At 43.4% G+C, this 17,589-nt stretch overlaps 1 protein-coding gene across 2 annotated transcripts in view; it reads right to left on the bottom strand.

Annotated features, from left to right (window-relative positions):
• Window positions 1–17,589, bottom strand: part of F13A1 (coagulation factor XIII A chain) — a 61,215-nt gene that overhangs the window by 17,348 nt on the left and 26,278 nt on the right. For both annotated transcript variants that reach the window (XM_075705175.1, XM_075705174.1), the window contains exons 6-8: window positions 12,449–12,556; window positions 9,779–9,953; window positions 3,658–3,796 (exon numbers count right to left, since the gene is read on the bottom strand). In XM_075705175.1, the coding sequence (XP_075561290.1) occupies window positions 3,658–3,796; window positions 9,779–9,953; window positions 12,449–12,556 (422 nt within the window). The remainder of the gene's footprint in view (window positions 1–3,657; window positions 3,797–9,778; window positions 9,954–12,448; window positions 12,557–17,589) is intronic.

The raw sequence follows: 17,589 nt of genomic DNA, 5'->3' as shown, positions 1-17,589 counted from the left end.
TTTTGTATATGTGTTCTGTTGTTGTTGTTGTTTCCTATCCTGAGGGAGAAGATGATATTTAATAAAAATAAATAAATGTCAGATAACATTCAGAGGGAGTCCCACACTCAGAGATTGATTGGACTAAAAATCCTGGCTCCAAGTATCCCTGAAGTCTGAGAGTATTTAAAACCTGAAGACAGATCAGCTCCCGCAGTACAAGGCAATAGAAATGATATATTAATAAAGAAAAAGAGCTTTGGTTCCAGTTTTCAGGAGATTATAAATAAAAGTGAGAAATACATTTTAAAAAATCATTATAAATACCTTGAGCTTGTCCTCTTAAAAAAAAAGAAAAGAAAAGAAATAAAAGAGACATTAAAAATAAAATCAAGGTTAAGACACAAGCCATTTAAAGTCGGCATATGGGCCACCATGGAGTGTTACAGAGTAATGAAGAGAAAGGACACAGAGGAGAAATGAAAAGAGGTGTGTAATATATTAAGTCATGCCCAAGGGGTTATGTGCACCATGTACTAATAAATGCACCAGGAGGATAAAAGGATGAACAAGGCAGCTCAAAAAGTAATCAAGCCGAAGAAAAGCAAACGTAGGATGAGAGGGTGAAATGATAGTGTGAAGTTGCATATGGATTTCAGTGGAGCAAGGATGATTTTGGATGATCTGGCCCTGTCCCGAAAGAATGGAAAAAAAACAGGACTGAGTTAAGAAGTCTTGGGAAACAGCTGGGAAAAGGAGAAGTAGGGAGGTAAAAGGAAATGTCAAAAGTGGGTGAAAGGTGTTTCATGGATCAGGTTAGGAGAAGGGGAGAAGAGATGACAGTGAAAAGTCTGAACCGTGGCAATGATCCATTACTGGCTGTATATGGACTGAGCAGTGAGGTGGCCAGTCATTGGGTCTTGTTTCACATCATTTATAGGCAGAGGAGGTTTCAGAAGAGTGAATGCTCTGTGAGCCATAGAAGGACCAACCTCATGAGACTTACTGAGGTCCTGCTGTCACATAGACCAGGTGCAGCTTAGCAAACTGGGAACCCCCAAGGATCCTAACAGGAAGGAACAAGGCAAAAAGCAGGACCACAACCCTGGACTTAGGAGAGTAGGCTTTGGCCTGTTTAAGGCCCTGCTTGGAAGAATCCCATGGGAGGTGGTTCTGGATAGAAGATGGGCCCAGGAAATCTAGTTGTTTTTCAAGGGTCACCTCTTCCAAGCTTAAGAATGGTCCATCCCTATGTGCAGGAAATCTACCAAAAGTGGCACCACATGGTGAACAAGCTGGTCCCAACTAAACTCAAACAAAAAAAGTGCACAAGAGGTGGAAGCAGGAACAGATGACCAGGAGGAATGTAGAGACACTGTCTAAGCACACAGGGACAGGTTTAGGAAAGCCAAACCCCAGATCAAACAGAGTATGGCAAGGGACGTGAAGAGCAGTGAGAAAGGCAGGTACATCAGTATCAAAAGGAAGACCGTGGAAAATGTGGGTCTGCTGTTGAATGGGGCAGGGGACCTGGTGGCAAAGGACTAAGAAAAGGCCGAAGTATTCAATGTCTTCTTTGCCTTGTCTTTTACTGCTAATATTTACCCTTAGGAATCACGGCCCTTGAGACCAGCGTGGAATTTTGGAATAACAAAATTTACCATCTGTAAAGGAGGAACAAATTAGAGAATATTTAAACAAACTGAACACACAGAAGTCCAATGGATCTGATGGGATGGACCGAAAAGTGCTGAGGGAGCTGGCTGATGTCACTGTAAGACCACTCATATCTATCTTTGAAAGGTTGTGGTGACTGGGGGAGGTTCCTGAGGACTGGAAGAAAGCAAGTATCTCACTCCTTTCTTCAAGAAAGACAAGAAGGTCTACCCAGGGAACTACAGACTTGTCAGCCTCACCTTGATCCCTGGGAAGGTTATAGAGGAAATTCTTCTCTAAAACATTTCCAAACATATTAATAACAAGGTGATTGGCAGTAGTCAGCATGAATTTACAAGGAGCCAGCCATGCCTGACCAACCTAACAGCCTTCTGTGATGAAATGAGTGATTAAGTGGGCAAGGGGAGACCAGTACACGGGGGTTGGTTTCTCTTTTGACTTTAGCACCATCTCCCAGAACATCCTTCATAGACAAACCATTGAAGTGGAGACTAGAGAAGTGGATGATGTGACCTGCTACAATCTCAGCAGGTTTGCTGATATAGAAAACTGGAAGGAATGGCTGATAGACTGGAGGCTGCACATGAGGAGAGGCTGAGAGAGCTGGGACTGTTCAGCCTGGAGATGGGAAGGCTCAATAGGCTCTTATCCATGTGTGTAAATGCCTGGTTAGGGAGTTGGTGGGAAGAAACCAGAGCCAGACTCTTCTCAGTGGCCCTCAATGACAGGACAAGAAAAAATGGCCACAAATTAAAACACAGGAAATTCTGTCTGAACATCAGGAAACACTTTTTTTACTGTGAGAGTGGTTGAGCACTGGCACAAGTTTCCCAGAGAGGCTGTGGTTTGTCCATCCTTGGAGATACTCAAAACCCAACTGGACACAGCCCTGGGCAACCTGCTCTAGCTGACCCTGCTTTGAGCAGCATGGTTGGATGACTGTCATTGGTCTCTTCCAGTCTCGACTATCCTGTGATGCTGTGATACAAGCTTCAGATGTAAATGAACCTAATTGTTTTCCTTAGATTTCATCTTGGTAGCAGATTATAGAAAACACATAAAAGAGGTTACAACAACAAGTTCAGTCATTTCCTCCACCACAGAATGGGTTTATTATGGTTTTAATATAAAGACTTCCAGAGATTAAGTTGTTAATGAAACATGCTGATAAGCAGCTATGCTGATGAGTTGAAGGTATCATTGACACAAATCAGGTATATTAACACTGAATAGGACAAGTATCTCTTGAATACAGGAATATATACAGAGGTCACAATCACTGCTTCAGTCTCAGGAGGAGAGGCTTGAGGCCCCATAACCCACACATAATTTCTACTGAACAGAGTGTATAATCAATATATGCTACACTTCTCCTGTCAGACAGGAGACAGTGAGAGTTTGAGGAGGAAGTTAGTGCACTGCCTTCTCCAAAAGAATACGTAGACTCCATTTCTTGTTCCTAGGGAGCTTTCTTTTTATAAATTTGGTGATAGCACTTCAGTAACTTGTATGACACCTTGGCTTGTTTCCTTTTCAGCTGAACTGGACTTATTTTGAAAAGTATCTACTTGCAACAGTGACTGTATGTATACAATGTAAAACCAGCCTAGAAATATGGGAACTGGGCAGAAGCAGGACAAGAAGGGTGTTTTTTCCATAGATATTGAGGTACCCCTTTGAGCCTGGCTCCAGACTGATGGAAGTGCCCATCCTACTCCTTTCTGGTTTTAGAAATGTCCTGGCCCTAAGGAGCACAAACCCATTCCAGCTATCCTCCAGTGTGCTTTAATGTGCACTATACTGAATGGTAACTTTAGTATGTCTCTTTACATGACAGGCACTTTGTATTAGCCAGCCTACTAACAATCCATTCATTCTGTTTTACATAAGCTAGTAGTGTTCTTTAACGCACAGAAAAATAAATAAACCACAGGCATTGCTGTCATCTTTTTTACTACTTATATAGTTGACACATTAAAAGCGTTTGCCAGGAGAACTCACCAGACAGAGTCTTTTGTAAATTTGGTGTCCACTTGCCCTTCCTCATCCAGAAAGAAATCCAGCTGCAAATTGGCATTGTTATCATGGGCAGAAGAATAGTTGGTAACGAGTCTTGCAGGTATCCCCAAGCACCTCAGAACTGTGTCAAAGAAAGAAGTGTGATGAGAAGGACAAATATGAAGACTGTGCTCATGGATGACAGGATGAGTAGGGATAAACTATTAAGAACTAGAATAAAATGGAAAAACTCAGTCAAATCAACTCAAATAATTCTTCCTATCTGCCTTTATATATAATATGTTAAATATTTTGTTTGGTCCAAAATGATGAGAACTCAAGATACATAATTGTACAATGGTTATAACCTAAACAGCTGATTACCAATAATTTTAGAATAGTCTTGCACAGTGACCACACTGTAGCTTTTCAGGGCAAATCTGGGTGCAATGTGTCCACTGCATGACCAAATGTGGTATAAAGAAAAATAAGTTTGAGCTTGCAAGAAATGCAAAATATATTAGGCCTCCTAGTATCAGTAACCCAGGAGAATCATGAGACTATACTAAAAAGAAAATTAATGAGGAGTGTCTCCTTTTGGCTGATTTGGAGTTTTCCTGCTTGACATTTGCCATCAGAAGGGATCTGGGGAACGCAAAGAATAAAGTAGAAAATTATTGCTAACAAGGAGGAAAAGCTGCATTATTTGCAAGTGAAATGTCAGAGTTGGAGAGTCTGAACAAAATGCATTACATAATTTATATTGATTGCTAAGTAACAAGATTTTGGAGTCAATAGTCCCTTTCCTTAAAGGATCTTAAAAGGAGGATCCCCCTCCCCCCCCCCCCCCCCAAAAAAAAAAAAATAGCCCCTAGTGGTGGATTTGGGATATGTGGAAACGATGGCTATGTCTGAAGTGCAGTAGTGCATCATTAGGTTTCTGTGTTTGTGGTGCACCCTGGCTGATAAATAGGCATGGAGCACAGCCCCGAGGGGGTAGTGGGGCTGCAGGGTGACACATCATCTCACCTTCTCCAGATGAAAGATTTTGTCTCTTGTCTAAAAAAAGTTCCTGTTTTCTGATTTAGGAGCCAACACGGATCTGCAGAAAACAGAGGCTTTTTTTTCCCTAAAGGGAAAACATTTTTACTGAAAATCCTCTTTAAAAATAGTTCTGATGCTGCAATGTTGAACAGCCCTTGCTGCTACTGCTGGGTTTTGTATATTCATTAGCGTCACTACTGTGACTCCCAATAAAGTGTAATGCTGCACATTCATTTCAAGTTCCTGGATGACAAATTACCTGGATGCATCCAATACCATATGTACCTATTGATTAAACTTAATTCAAGCACCCTCCCAGGCTTCCAGCACATGAGCCATCAGGGCTCATTGAAACTAATTTGTCTGACAATTTCAAGATTAATGACCATTTTTCAGAATGTTTTAGCATTTTTAACAGATGACTATCCAAAGTATACAATATAGTAACCTTGGAAAGCTGGACTGGTCACAATGATAAAACATTGGCAGCTGAGAAAGACACAAAATCCACTCAAAACACCCCTTTCTTTTGCACACGGCTTTTCGGACCTTTGTTGTCCTCTCTGGACAGCAGTCAGCAGCTGGATGTGTCAGTGACTGTGTATCAGATCAGCCACTGGGCAACATTTTCATTTCATAATGCTCATCAAACTTTATACTTCAGCAATCCTTGCAGCAGTACAAAGTACCAGGTCTCTGAATTGACTAACTTAGTCAGCAAACTGAGTCTAGTTTTGCCCCAGATAAATATGCCTCTCCATTTAACACAGCAGGCTCGAGGCCTCTACTGTGTTGCTCCAGTTTCACAGCGGCCTGCAGGCAAAATACTGTGTAGTGGTGATTCAGGGCCAGTGCGGGGGAAAGGTGGGGGAACTGGTGTGTGTGTCTGTGATCTAGAGAAAACCAGATGAAGCAACAGGTGGAAGCCACTGTGAGCAACTGCAACCATAGGAAACCAGGGGGGTAAAGCCCCTCCTACTGTAAAGGAAGATCAGGTTTGAGACCACCTGAGGAACCTGAATGTACACAAGTCTATGGGACCTGATGAGATGCATCCCAGAGTCCTGAGGGAACTGGCTGATGTAGTTGCCACGCCACTCTCCATGACATTTGAAAAGTCATAGCAGTCAGGGGAAGTCCCTGCTGACTGGAAGAAGGGGAATATTGTGCCCATTTTTAAAAAGGGAAGAAAGGAGGACCCTGGGAACTACCAGCCTGTCAGCCTCACTTCTGTGTCTGGGAAGGTCACGGAACAGATCGTCCTAGAAGCTATGCTCAAGCAGACGGAAGACAGGGATGTGATTCGAGACAGCCAGCATGGATTCACCAAGGGCAAGTCCTGCCTTATTAACCTAGTGGCTTTCTATGAAGGAGTGACTGCATCAGTGGACAAGGGAAAAGCAATGGATGTCATCTACTTGGATTTCTGTAAAGCATTCAACACAGTACCCTACAACATCCTTCTCTCTAAATTGGGGAGATATGGATTTGATGGGTGGACTGTTTGGTGGATAAGGAATTGGCTGGATGGGCACATCCAGAGGGTAGTGGTCAACAGCTTGATGTCCAAATGGAGACCGGTGACAAGTGGAGTCCCTCAGGGGTCTGTACTGGGACCAGTGCTGTTTAACATCTTCATCAATGACCTAGACAGTGGGATTGAGTGCACCCTCAGCAAGTTTGCAGACAACACCAAGCTGAGTGGTGTGGTTGACACGCCAGAAGGATGAGATGTCATCCAAAGGGACCCGGACAAGCTGGAGAGGTGGGCCTCTGTGAACCTCATGAGGTTCAACAAGGCCAAGTGCAAGGTCCTGCACCTGGGATGGGGCAACCCCCAATATCAATACAGGCTGGGGGATGAAGGGATTGAGAGCAGCCCTGCAGAGAAGGACTTGGGGGTACTGGTGGATGAAAAGCTGGACATGAGCCAGCAATGTGTGCTTGCAGCCCAGAAAGCCAACCGTATCCTGGGCTGCATCAAAAGAAGTGTGGCCAGCAGGTCAACGGAGGTGATTCTGCCCCTCTGCTCTGCTCTGGTGAGACCTCACCTGGAGTGCTGCGTCCAGCTCTGGAGCCCTCAGCACAAGAACGACATGGACCTGTTGGGGTGGGTCCAGAGGAGGGCCACAAAAATGATCCGAGGGCTGGAGCACCTCTCCTATGAGGCCAGGCTGAGAGAGTTGGGGTTGTTCAGCCTGGAGAAGAGAAGGCTGCGAGGAGACCTTATTGCGGCCTTCCAGTACTTAAAGGGGGCCTATAGGAAGGATGGGGAGAATCTTTTTAGCAAGGCCTGTTGTGACAGGACAAGGAGTAATGGATTTAAACTAAAGAAGAATAGATTTAGACTAGACAGAAGAAAGAAATGTTTTACAATGAGGATGGTGAATCATAGAATCATAGAATCATAGAAGCACTGGAACAGGTTGCCCAGAGAGGTAGTGGAGGCCCCATCCCTAGAAATATTCAAGGTCAGGTTGGATGGGGCTCTGAGCAACCTGATCTAGTTAAAGACGTCCCTGCTCACTGTAGGGGGGTTGGGCCAGATGATCTCTAAAGGTTCTTTCCAACCCAAAGCATTCTATGATTCTATGAAACATTTGCCTTTTCGAAACCATTGCCTTGTGCAGAGGCTGAGGAGCATCAAGTACTGACCATGCAACCTCAAGCAGTGAAGGAAGTAGACATTTCTCAAGCTCTTTGGATGGGAGTGATTGCTGATTATCCCATTGTACCAGGAATAAAATGAACCATTTAATATGTCAAAGGACAGAGCATCTGCCAACGCCTCTGCAAATCATAGAATCATAGAATCGTTTAGGTTGGAAAAGACCTTTAAGATCATCCAGTCCAACCATTAACCTAACGTTACCAAGTCCACCACTAAACCAATTAAAGGTAGAGTAATAATTGCATGTTTCCTGGCTTGGTGGCTGGATTATTTTTTAATGAAAGTAAAAACTAGGAATCATTAAGGTTAGAAAGGATCTCTAAGATCACCAGTCCAACCATCAACCCAACACCACCATGCCCACTAAACCATGTCCCAAAGTGCCACACTTATATGTTTTTTGAACACCACCAGGGATGGGGACTCCACCACCTCTCTGGGCAGCCTGTTCCCATGCTTGACTACTCTTTCCGTGAAGAAATTTTTCCTAATATCCAATCCAAACCTTCCCTGATGCAGCTTGAGGCCATTCCCTCTCATCCTATCGCTAACTACTTGGGAGAAGAACCCAACACCCACCTCACTACAACCTCCTTTCAGGTAGTTGTAGAGAGTGATAAGGTCTCCCCTGAGCCTCCTCTTCTCCAGACTAAACAACCCCAGTTCCCTCAGCCACTCCTCATAAGACTTGCTCTCCAGACCCTTCACCAGCTTCGTTGCCCTTCTCTGGACACGCTCCAGCAACTCAATATCTTTCTTGTAGTGAGATGCCCAAAACTGGACACTGTATTCAAGATCAATCAAAACAGGAACCTGTCCAGATGTATGAAAGAGAAGCAGAGAAACCTGAAACTGCCTCCCCCACAGCAGCTGTGAGAAGCATGTGCCAGCAGAAAGGTGTTCAGAAGACAGCTTTATTTCCAAGCTCCTTACTGTTTTGAATAGCTTTTGAACTACCCCAGGTAACAAAAATGAGTTATGAAATTCAATTATCCAGATTGGAGGAAAATTATGTACAAAATTAAGCATACACGTAGAGAATGGGCAAAACCAAAGTGAAAATGCAGAGATGTCCAGGGATGCCTGAGGGTGAAGAACCAGTCTTGTAACTTGTCATTAATTATTCAATTTCCATGTTTGCTGCAGAAGATGGGTGATTAATATCTTTCATTTTTTTGTAGAAGTATAATGTAAAGAGAAGTATAATGCTATTCCTTGAGACAGCAACATGTGACAGTATTGAGACAGATGAAAAAGGGAACAGTTTCATGGAGAGTTTTTCTGTAATTCCCTGTTCATGTCTTAAATACAAGAACCAAAGCTTCAACCTTCAGCTGTGGCTGAAGAGTACTTGATGCAAAGGAGGCTCCAAGCCTGCAGACATACCCATTGTGCCCCCCTGGTCCTAAGCTGACCTGGTTGCCCCCAGTTTGATACTTAAATGCATATGTTTTAAGTGCCTGTAAGGAAGATCACGTGGGCTTAAGAAAGACACTTACTTTTAGTTTCTGTTCAGCTGCTTCTGTTGGCCAGTGCCATAAGTATAGGAACTGCTTGACTGGCTCTACATTGGCACTTGACATAAACATTGCTTCCAACATCTGTCCCCCATTATCTGTATAATGCACATTTTTTACACTCTCAGAGTCTTTCTTGACTCCTAATACACTGCAGTGTGTTCCAGTGTATTAGTAGTGTTCATCTGGGATGCTGCTATTAGCAAGTGCTAGACAGTAAAAAAATGGGACCAATCCAATGCTGCTTTCCCTACTGGGTTTTACAACCTGCAATACCCTGTTTGCTGCAACATTGGAACTCTAGTTCAGGTAAGTGTGTTTAGGCTTAACCTTGTAGTGTTAGACAATTCATAAACCAGGCCAGAATTTTTCTCATTGTTCTTGCTCACAAACTCCATAGAAAATGTTAACAGTGCTCAGTAGACAAGGTGCTGGGACGGTGCATGTCAGTCTTGCTAGGAACAATCCTCAGTAGGTGAGATTTAACCTTTCTGGAGCAGAGACACCATCACATATCCCATATTGGGTAATAGTTTCATGTTGCAGGTCTAGATAAGAAGCCTCCTGTTCATCTCAGATTTCCTAACAGAAATGTGGCGTGTGCCAAAAGACTAACTGTCTGTCTCCCAAACTTACCCTCTGTGAGTCACTGAATGCGTTTTACTGAACAAATAAATAGTTAGCAGATTTGTGTGGAAAAGCAGCCGAACTGAAGGAGATGCCAAAAGTTTATTTAAAGAGCATCTATTTTAGCCATGTATTTTTAAGTATCTCTACTACTTACTCCTCAACACCACAGAACCAGGAAGTATTTTAGCTAGTTTAACCTAAAAGCTCTCTCTGTTATGCAAGAATCATATAGCAGGGTGGAGCTTTTCTCACTGATACCTACATGTGTTGAAGACACCGGCAAAGACCCAGCACTGGCCGTATCGCACTGGTTGCTTAGAACTGTAATACTCCAAAAGAATGTCCACACTTCCTGTCCAGGCTGAAGGTGCGACCCCGTAAGTGTACGTATTGTCCCAGGATCCAGCAAGCACACCATTATCATCCCTGGAGTTGATCTAAAGACAAAGGAAATGAGCATTAGGGATGTCAGAGACTGAATAATAAAGAGCTCTTTAACCCAGCACACAAAGATAGGATGGGAGAGGCTGAATATAGCCAAGTTTAGGCTAGAAGTAAGACAGAAATGTTTAATTATGAAGGTAGGAGATGAACAATCTTGCTAAGGGCCATGGATTCTCCACCACTGAACAATTTTGAATGAAGGTCAGACACTTAAAAATAATGGCAAAGTTAAATCACCACACTGAGTATCCATGTTGCCGGTTTAGTAAGTTTTATTATCATTAAACATGCTTACTGCTATGTGTTTATAATAAACACGATCAGTTATACACTGATAAGCAAGCCTCAGAAATACCAAGCTGGATTCTTTCCTAACATCATCTGTTTCTTCTGTCCATATCAGCCCAGAGATTTAATAAAATCACTCCTGATATACAGCAGATTGAGAGGAGGACAAGCCCACTGTTATTTTTAGAGTAGAAACTAATTTCTTCGGTCCAGCACACATGAAAACAAGAAGGAATTTGCTGTATAAGTTTCCCCTGGTAAGATTATACAAAGCAAGGAGTTTTGCTGACTAATGGCTACACTGATAGGCATTAACGAGCAATACATCTCCTAGCTGCAATTTGAACCAAACCAGTTGAGGCTGTGCAAAAAGCTCATTCGCTCTGTACCTTTTAATTATGCTAATGTGGAACAGCTACTCGCCAGCCAAATAAATCACAATTCTCATTTAAAAGCTTTTGGCTGGATTAACTACTGTTTTATAATTAGAAAATCGACTTCCTGTGAACCCTAGGACTGAATAAAGATAAGTATTCAGAGTCATAACCAAAGGGTTAAGGGGTTGTGCCCATCTCACTGTTGTGGGAAAAGTGCCAAGAGAAGAGGCACTTCAAGGACAGGGCAGCGTGTTGATCTCCAGGCTCTCCTATGGCTGTAAAGAGACAAAGAAGGGGGTGGCTCTGCCTGCTCTGCAATGTCAGGAAGCCTCAGAAGGATCCCATCATGGGGCACCTCCTCAGATGAACTCAGCTCTACCACATTACGTCTTGAGCAAGAATGAGGGTAAGGAACATGGGAAGGACTTCAGCACCTCTTGGCCACTTCTTACTGAGGTCCAGATTTCAGATGGCCAAAACTCCCACTCAGCTATGGCTTAATCCTGCAGATTAGACTTAAAGTCCATTGACTCCTGAATTTCCAATAGTGAACTTCTCCACCTCCCTAAAATGACTGAGTGGCTCAAAACCACAAGTAGTACACAAGGCGCCTTTGTGTTCGTAAACTTTGTGCTACTCTGCCCATAGGGCTTCTAGGGTCCCTGCACAATCTACTAGCCCAGTGATGGGGGAACTACATTCAATTCTTACTTCTGTCTGAAGGTCTGAAGCCATATTTCTAATGTCTGGGGTGAAAGAACTAACCAAAAGGTTAAAAAAGAAAGAGAAGCGGGAGCGCTCTCTATCCTTCTTGCTGAAGCTATTCTATTTAACTTGATGTTATGCAAAAATCAGCACTGAGAGGCTGGAGATCCCATTTCAATGTCATCTAAGACAAAGAGCTCACTGTCTTAAAGTCTGGACAAATGCTGTAACAAGTGGGTTAAAGGATCATCCATCTCCAGCAGCTATGTTTTGCAGACAGTCTATTTTAGTAGCTGACTTTGGAGAACATCTAATGACACTAGCTCGATGAATAGGGTATTCTTCTGGGAAGCAGAAGGCATCAGTTCAGACCTCTGTAAGGCAGAGGATGAAGCCTCTGCCTTCCACATCCTGGGTGAGTCTTTCGTCTTGCATACCAGGGATGGGCTGCTATTGTACCCACAGCATGACTCCTGGTGTCTAGCAGCTGGAAAGAATGGACATGTGGGAAGTCTTCTCCTTACCCTTTGCTTCTGATTATTTTAGGAACCTGCATTCTGAATACAGTAAGTTTTGTGGGCCCCATGTTTAAGAGCACAGCTCTTACAGTGCTTTCTTCTGGGGCCAGGGTATCTTATGTAAATGTCATCAGCTTGACTAGGCCATCTGAGGCTTAAAAATCAACACATGACACCCACCATGGCAGTGTCTTAAGACCCCTTTGAGGTTAGTGCTGGAGTCCACACAAAGTCTCTCAGTTCTCCATCCCAAATTCCACCCATCATGCCACCTTACCATCCATGGCAGAAATAGCTTTCTCAGTTATCTCAGCTACCAGAAAGTGAGCACAGTGTCACAAAAAATGCTATCATGCCTGGAGTGCAATGTCTAAAAGTGGCTTTCCTACCAGCGGGTACCATTCTCAGGAAAAGGTGATGAGCTGACATAAATGTTTCACCTTTAGTGGATCGAAATAAAATGCCAGACCCCAGAGGTCAGAATGGACAATTGATCTGGCACCTGTTGGAGTGAGCACATCGGGGCACAAAGGCCAGTTAAACCAGTCTGGCTGTGATTTACGAGTTGCTTCTGACACATCTTAGGCATCTATTACATACCACTGCAGAGGCAACACGGCAGATTTTGATTGGGTTTCCACGCCCAGAGAGCTCCAGTTCTGCCTTGTCCATCAGGAACAGGCAAGCATCCAGAATGTTTTCTTCAAACTGGATAAAAGAAAATAAGGGAAACAGAGGGAAAACCATGTCACCTTTTATTCTGGAAAGCAAAGGAAAAGTTATCTTTCATTGATGTTATAATAGCTGATCAGCTTTAAAATTAGCTGGTCAAGGAAAAGTTCAGTGTTTAAAAATACAAGTTTTTTTCTAGACTAATCACCCATGTATAGCCAAAAAAAGTGAGATGATGTGAGGGAAAAGAGAGTGTCATTTTCAATTCAATCTCAGTCCAGTTTCCAGAAGGTTAAAAAGACAACACAGCCTTTCTCACAGGACATAGAATTTTAAGTGTTAACAAGTATATAATAGGAAGATATTTTAATAATAACTACAAGAAGCTAGTCTGCTCACAAAGGACTTCATGACCTTCACAGATTCCAGACCTGTTAATTTTAGGACCTCTCTGACCCAGCCAATGCAATGCTGGGAAGCTGAACAATTAGTGGTTTGCCAAAGTTAATTTGAAGACACTTACATTTTAAAATTAATTTTTAAATATGTTTAAAATTGACAAGCCAAAAGCTGATTATATAGATTAATCCTGGTCTACGAAACTTAGACATCAAAAATACCAAGTGACCTAAAGTAGTCTTCTTCAAAAATAGAGTGAAAAGGTAGTTTCTTCGATCCAGCATGAACAAGCACAAGAATGAATTGAGGGCAGAGGTGCCTAAATAGACCAGAAACCATTTGTCACAGAACTTGCCCTGTGAAGTATTTCATTTTCCTTAGGAGAAACTGCATAGCAAAGGAAAATACCTCTGTCCCCTGGAAAACAATAGGAGACAGGGAAATGCACATTAATGAAACAAATATCTTCTAGATACACAGTCTTATATTAGCATTCAAGGATGTCACAGAAACTCCACGAACCTCATTCCCCTTGCTGCGTTAGGCTTTATGTTCAGTGCTTACATCCTTAAAGATATGATTCACACTAACAGGAATTTTGCTCTCATGCTGCTACTAGAGCTGGACTGATTTTGCAACTGTCTGCAGCCTGGCTTAGGGCTCCTTGGCAGGTAAGGGCAATCTGAGTTTTGCCTCCTGAAGAAAGTGAGCAGGAGCCCAGGCCAACCTGCTGCTTCAGCAGCCTGGGGAGAGGCAGAGGAGAAGGAAGGGTGAGGCCGGAGAGCTGAAAAGGAAGCCCTAAAGAGTCAAGACTGCCTCTGATGCTGCAGGGAAGATGGGAGGGATGGGGGTGACACCCCAGGCAGCAGCAGAGCTCTGGCATAGGCCAAGAAAGAGGAAGCACCACCGTGTTTCACCACCCTTAGCCATTTCCTGGCCAAGTCCTTTTCTTTACCTGTGCCTTGAGCCTGCCTGGCTCTCATTGCTCAGGGTACCACTGCTCTATGGATCTTTTTCAGCAAACATCCTCCAAGGCAGCACACCTCTCCCATCATCACCCGCACTTGCATTGAATTACTTTGTCTGGAGCAGATGTTCACTACTGAGTCACACCTTATAGACTGAGCAAAACTGAATTCATGGTGTTTGGGCAAGTTGGGAGAGAGGGTTGTGTTTCCCAGAGACCTGCTCCTAATATTGTATCATCCCTGGGAAGGTGCATAATTGCATGGTAGACTCTCCAGTCTACTCCACTGGTATGTGATGTACATAATCTCGGGTGAATGACTGCGCTGTAGAGATCCTCTTTCCCAAGGATAATCCTCAGAACAGATAATGTAAACTCAGGTCCCTCATAGGCATCCTTCCTGCTTCACTTTTCTTCTGGTCTGGCTCAATTATTTATCTGCTTTCTGCACTTCAAGTCATCAGCAGTGTCTAAGACCTGAGTTAAATCAATAAGTTTACCCTGCAAATTAAATCTTTCTCATCTACAGTTTATGAGACATTGTCAATCTTGCCAGCATATACAGGAAGAATAAAGAGGAAAGAAATTGCTATCAGGGTTGTTGCCTTCCACCTTAGCATTTACAAAATGACATGAATGCTTGCGAAATAACTGGATTAACAGGAGAAGAGGTAGGACAAGCTGTAAAGTCTAGCTGCCTTACACTGTTGCAGTAGTGTAGGATGCAGAGTAGCCTTAACTCTAAAGCAAGTTTTGCCCTTCTTCACTATCCAGGGATTTAAAAACATTAAATCAAACTAAATCAGTTTCCTGCTCTCACTTTTGGCTTGAAAATGTTGTCTAGAGGGAAATGGAATAGAAACATAGCACTTGCAAGGCTGAACACCCCTGAAATGTTAGAGGAACCCGAGCAGTGGCAGGCAGCCAGGACAGGTGAGTGAACTTGGACCAGGTGCAGGCACTGCCTGCTCAACTCAAGCTGAAATGGAGATAAACCAAATTCAGGATGAAGGAACTTTGGCAGAGCCACCTGCGAAAGACTGCAGATGGAAAACAAGGCATGGGAAAACACACAGGCAAAGGGGTTCTGTCTGCACACAGACGTGCATTGTGTTACAGAGCAATGTATTTAGTCGGGCTGGCCTTCACTGGGCACCCTCTCTCATGCTAACCTGTTTCTAACAGATAACCTCCCATTTACATCAAAGAAAGAGGGGCTGTATCACCTTTTGTACTGGTTGAATTAGGGCTGTATTTCTTGCAGTCAGCTGCACGCAGATGTGATCTCACGTTGCCTGTGGTCTGATCTGACCAAATGCATGTGCCATAAAATTACATGTGCACAGTGGGCTGCAAAGCTAATGCAGCTCGACGTGTAGACATGAGACAACTCAGGATGGGAACAAGAACTCTATGCCCACCTGTTTTACTTCATTTTTCTCACAAAAAAAGCAATGTTAAATGATCAATATAGTATCCAATTTCTGACATTTCTCAGCCAGAGAATTCCTATGTGCCTAGATTTCTTCCAAACCCAAATTTCACCTGAATCCCCTGTGGGCTTTTCTGAGTGACTGGCTATTTACACTTTCTTAGAAGAAAGGAATCATAGTCATGTTACAAGGAACACCTCCATCCTCATGCATTACAGCCATGTTTCAACTGGTCTGTTGTTTTTCCTCAGACCATTTTTCTTGCCTTTCCTCCTCTCACGTTGATGCTGCTCATTAAAGACAGCAGCTGTGAGAATCATCTCCCACTAGTAACCCAATTTTGAACTGTATGTTCCTTTTTAATTTACAACCTGACTTAAAGCTTCCAGCTGTCATTGTTCAAAGCAATTTTTTAGCCTAGAACAAGTCTATCTGTATTTTTGTGTATGACTGTCTACCTTTCACCTCTATGACTGTATGTGGCCTTATGCTTTTTACTTACACTGTTGTACAAGGCTATGTGTCATAAATATAAGATGCATACATGTATGATATACCCACAATATAGGCCTTGCTGCTAGTTCTTTTACTCACTCACAGCAATGTTCTTATTCTTAACATCCAGGGTTGCTGAAAATGAGGAAGATACATGTTTTTAATGGCTGGAAATTGTCAGGGTAAGATCAGGAACATTATGTCCTCCATCTCACTGAAAGTGAGGGAACAAGAAGAATGTTTTTCCGTTGCTTTGCAGTTTGAGATGTCTGTTACACCCATACAAAATGATTGATCCTATTAAAACCCTTGGCTTGGGCCCCCTTATGTATCTGCCACACTCAGTTTTCACACAGCAAAAGGTGCACCATAGCACAGTGTGGAAATCAGGACCTCCAATTTCAGACAACGCAGGAATGAAAGTACGTGACAAAGGGATATGGAACAGTCCTAACCTCCCACAAAGAACTACCTCCTAGCAAAACCTAATAAATAATGCAGTTTCTCTAGGGAGGCTGGTGCTTGTGTCAGGAAGGTGCCAGATTTGCAGGATATAAGCACCTCAGGCCAAGCCACCACAGGCCATAAATTTAGCACCTTAGGACATAAATCCAGCAGCAGATTTAAGCAGCATGGTCCACCTCCAGCCGCTCATTCCCCTCTCTCCCTCCCACTTACATCTGTCACAGAGTGAATCCCAAATCTAGGAACAGCGCAAGCCCAAAAAATAACCCAGGGGAAAAAAAATAAAAAATCAAGGAGTTGCTTATTCAGCTAGATCAGCTCTCCAGTCTGATTCACTGCATGGCTGCACAAGCACTTGCAGGGGGAAGGAAGGGCCAGGAGGGGGCATTTTTGGTCAACTTAAATGCACACCCAGCTTTGGCCTCAGGATCTTGTTCCACATCTTTTATATCAGAGGCACCATCAGCTTATGGAATTGCTCCCCACCACCACCTTATTTAAGGGTTATTTTTATCTCAGTGAGGATGACAGTCAGACCCCGCAAACAACAGAGCTAACACAACGAAAGGAACAGTGCAGAGGCAGGAACTCCCTAAGGCAGTGCTGCCGCAGGAAAAAAGATGAAATTGTACCCTTAAATAAGGAAACAAGAGAGATGCAAGTTCAAAGAGCTCTCCAGGACAAGTACACTGGCAATCCATCCAGCTCATGCTTTGAGACTGTCTTTAGCTGAGGGAAAGAAAGCAAAGCAAGAAGGCCCCTTCTGCAAGGCTGTGCTGGGGAGGTGCCACAAAAACTGAATGGATCTGTCACCACAGCATTAAGGAAATACTTCAATACTTTCTTAATCGTGCTGCTGTGAAAATCCAGGAGGTGAGATGAGCAGAGTTCACCGTGTCCAATAACTGTCCTTTGGAGCCCCTCTGAGTGACAGCTAGGGTTAGTTTTGCTTGTTTTGATTCTGCTCATTAATGCCTTTTCCCTATTCTCAAACAACAACTTCACTCTTTCATCCCATAGAGATTTTCAGGCTGGTTAGTGCTTACAAATAGATTGAGGTAAAATAGACAAGCAAGCAATAGGAGTCTGATGTTATTGAAGGCACACCGATACCGCACACCAGCCTGGTGCGGGGTGTTTCTCACAGGCTGCAAGAGGCCACTGGAGACTGATGTTGTCAAGTTCCAGACAGCAAAGGGATAGGTTCCCCTGCTTTGTCACTGTGGCAAGGAAATGTAAAACTCTGGGATTACATCCCAGTTTAACATAGGAACCCTATGACAAGCTGGCCCCCCTCACCTCCCAAGCAG

The sequence above is a fragment of the Pelecanus crispus genome, chromosome 2, assembly GCF_030463565.1.
Source record: "Pelecanus crispus isolate bPelCri1 chromosome 2, bPelCri1.pri, whole genome shotgun sequence".
Lineage (NCBI taxonomy): Eukaryota > Metazoa > Chordata > Aves > Pelecaniformes > Pelecanidae > Pelecanus > Pelecanus crispus.
Note: the sequence above shows the minus strand (reverse complement) of the source record. Positions and strands in the feature narration are given on the sequence as shown.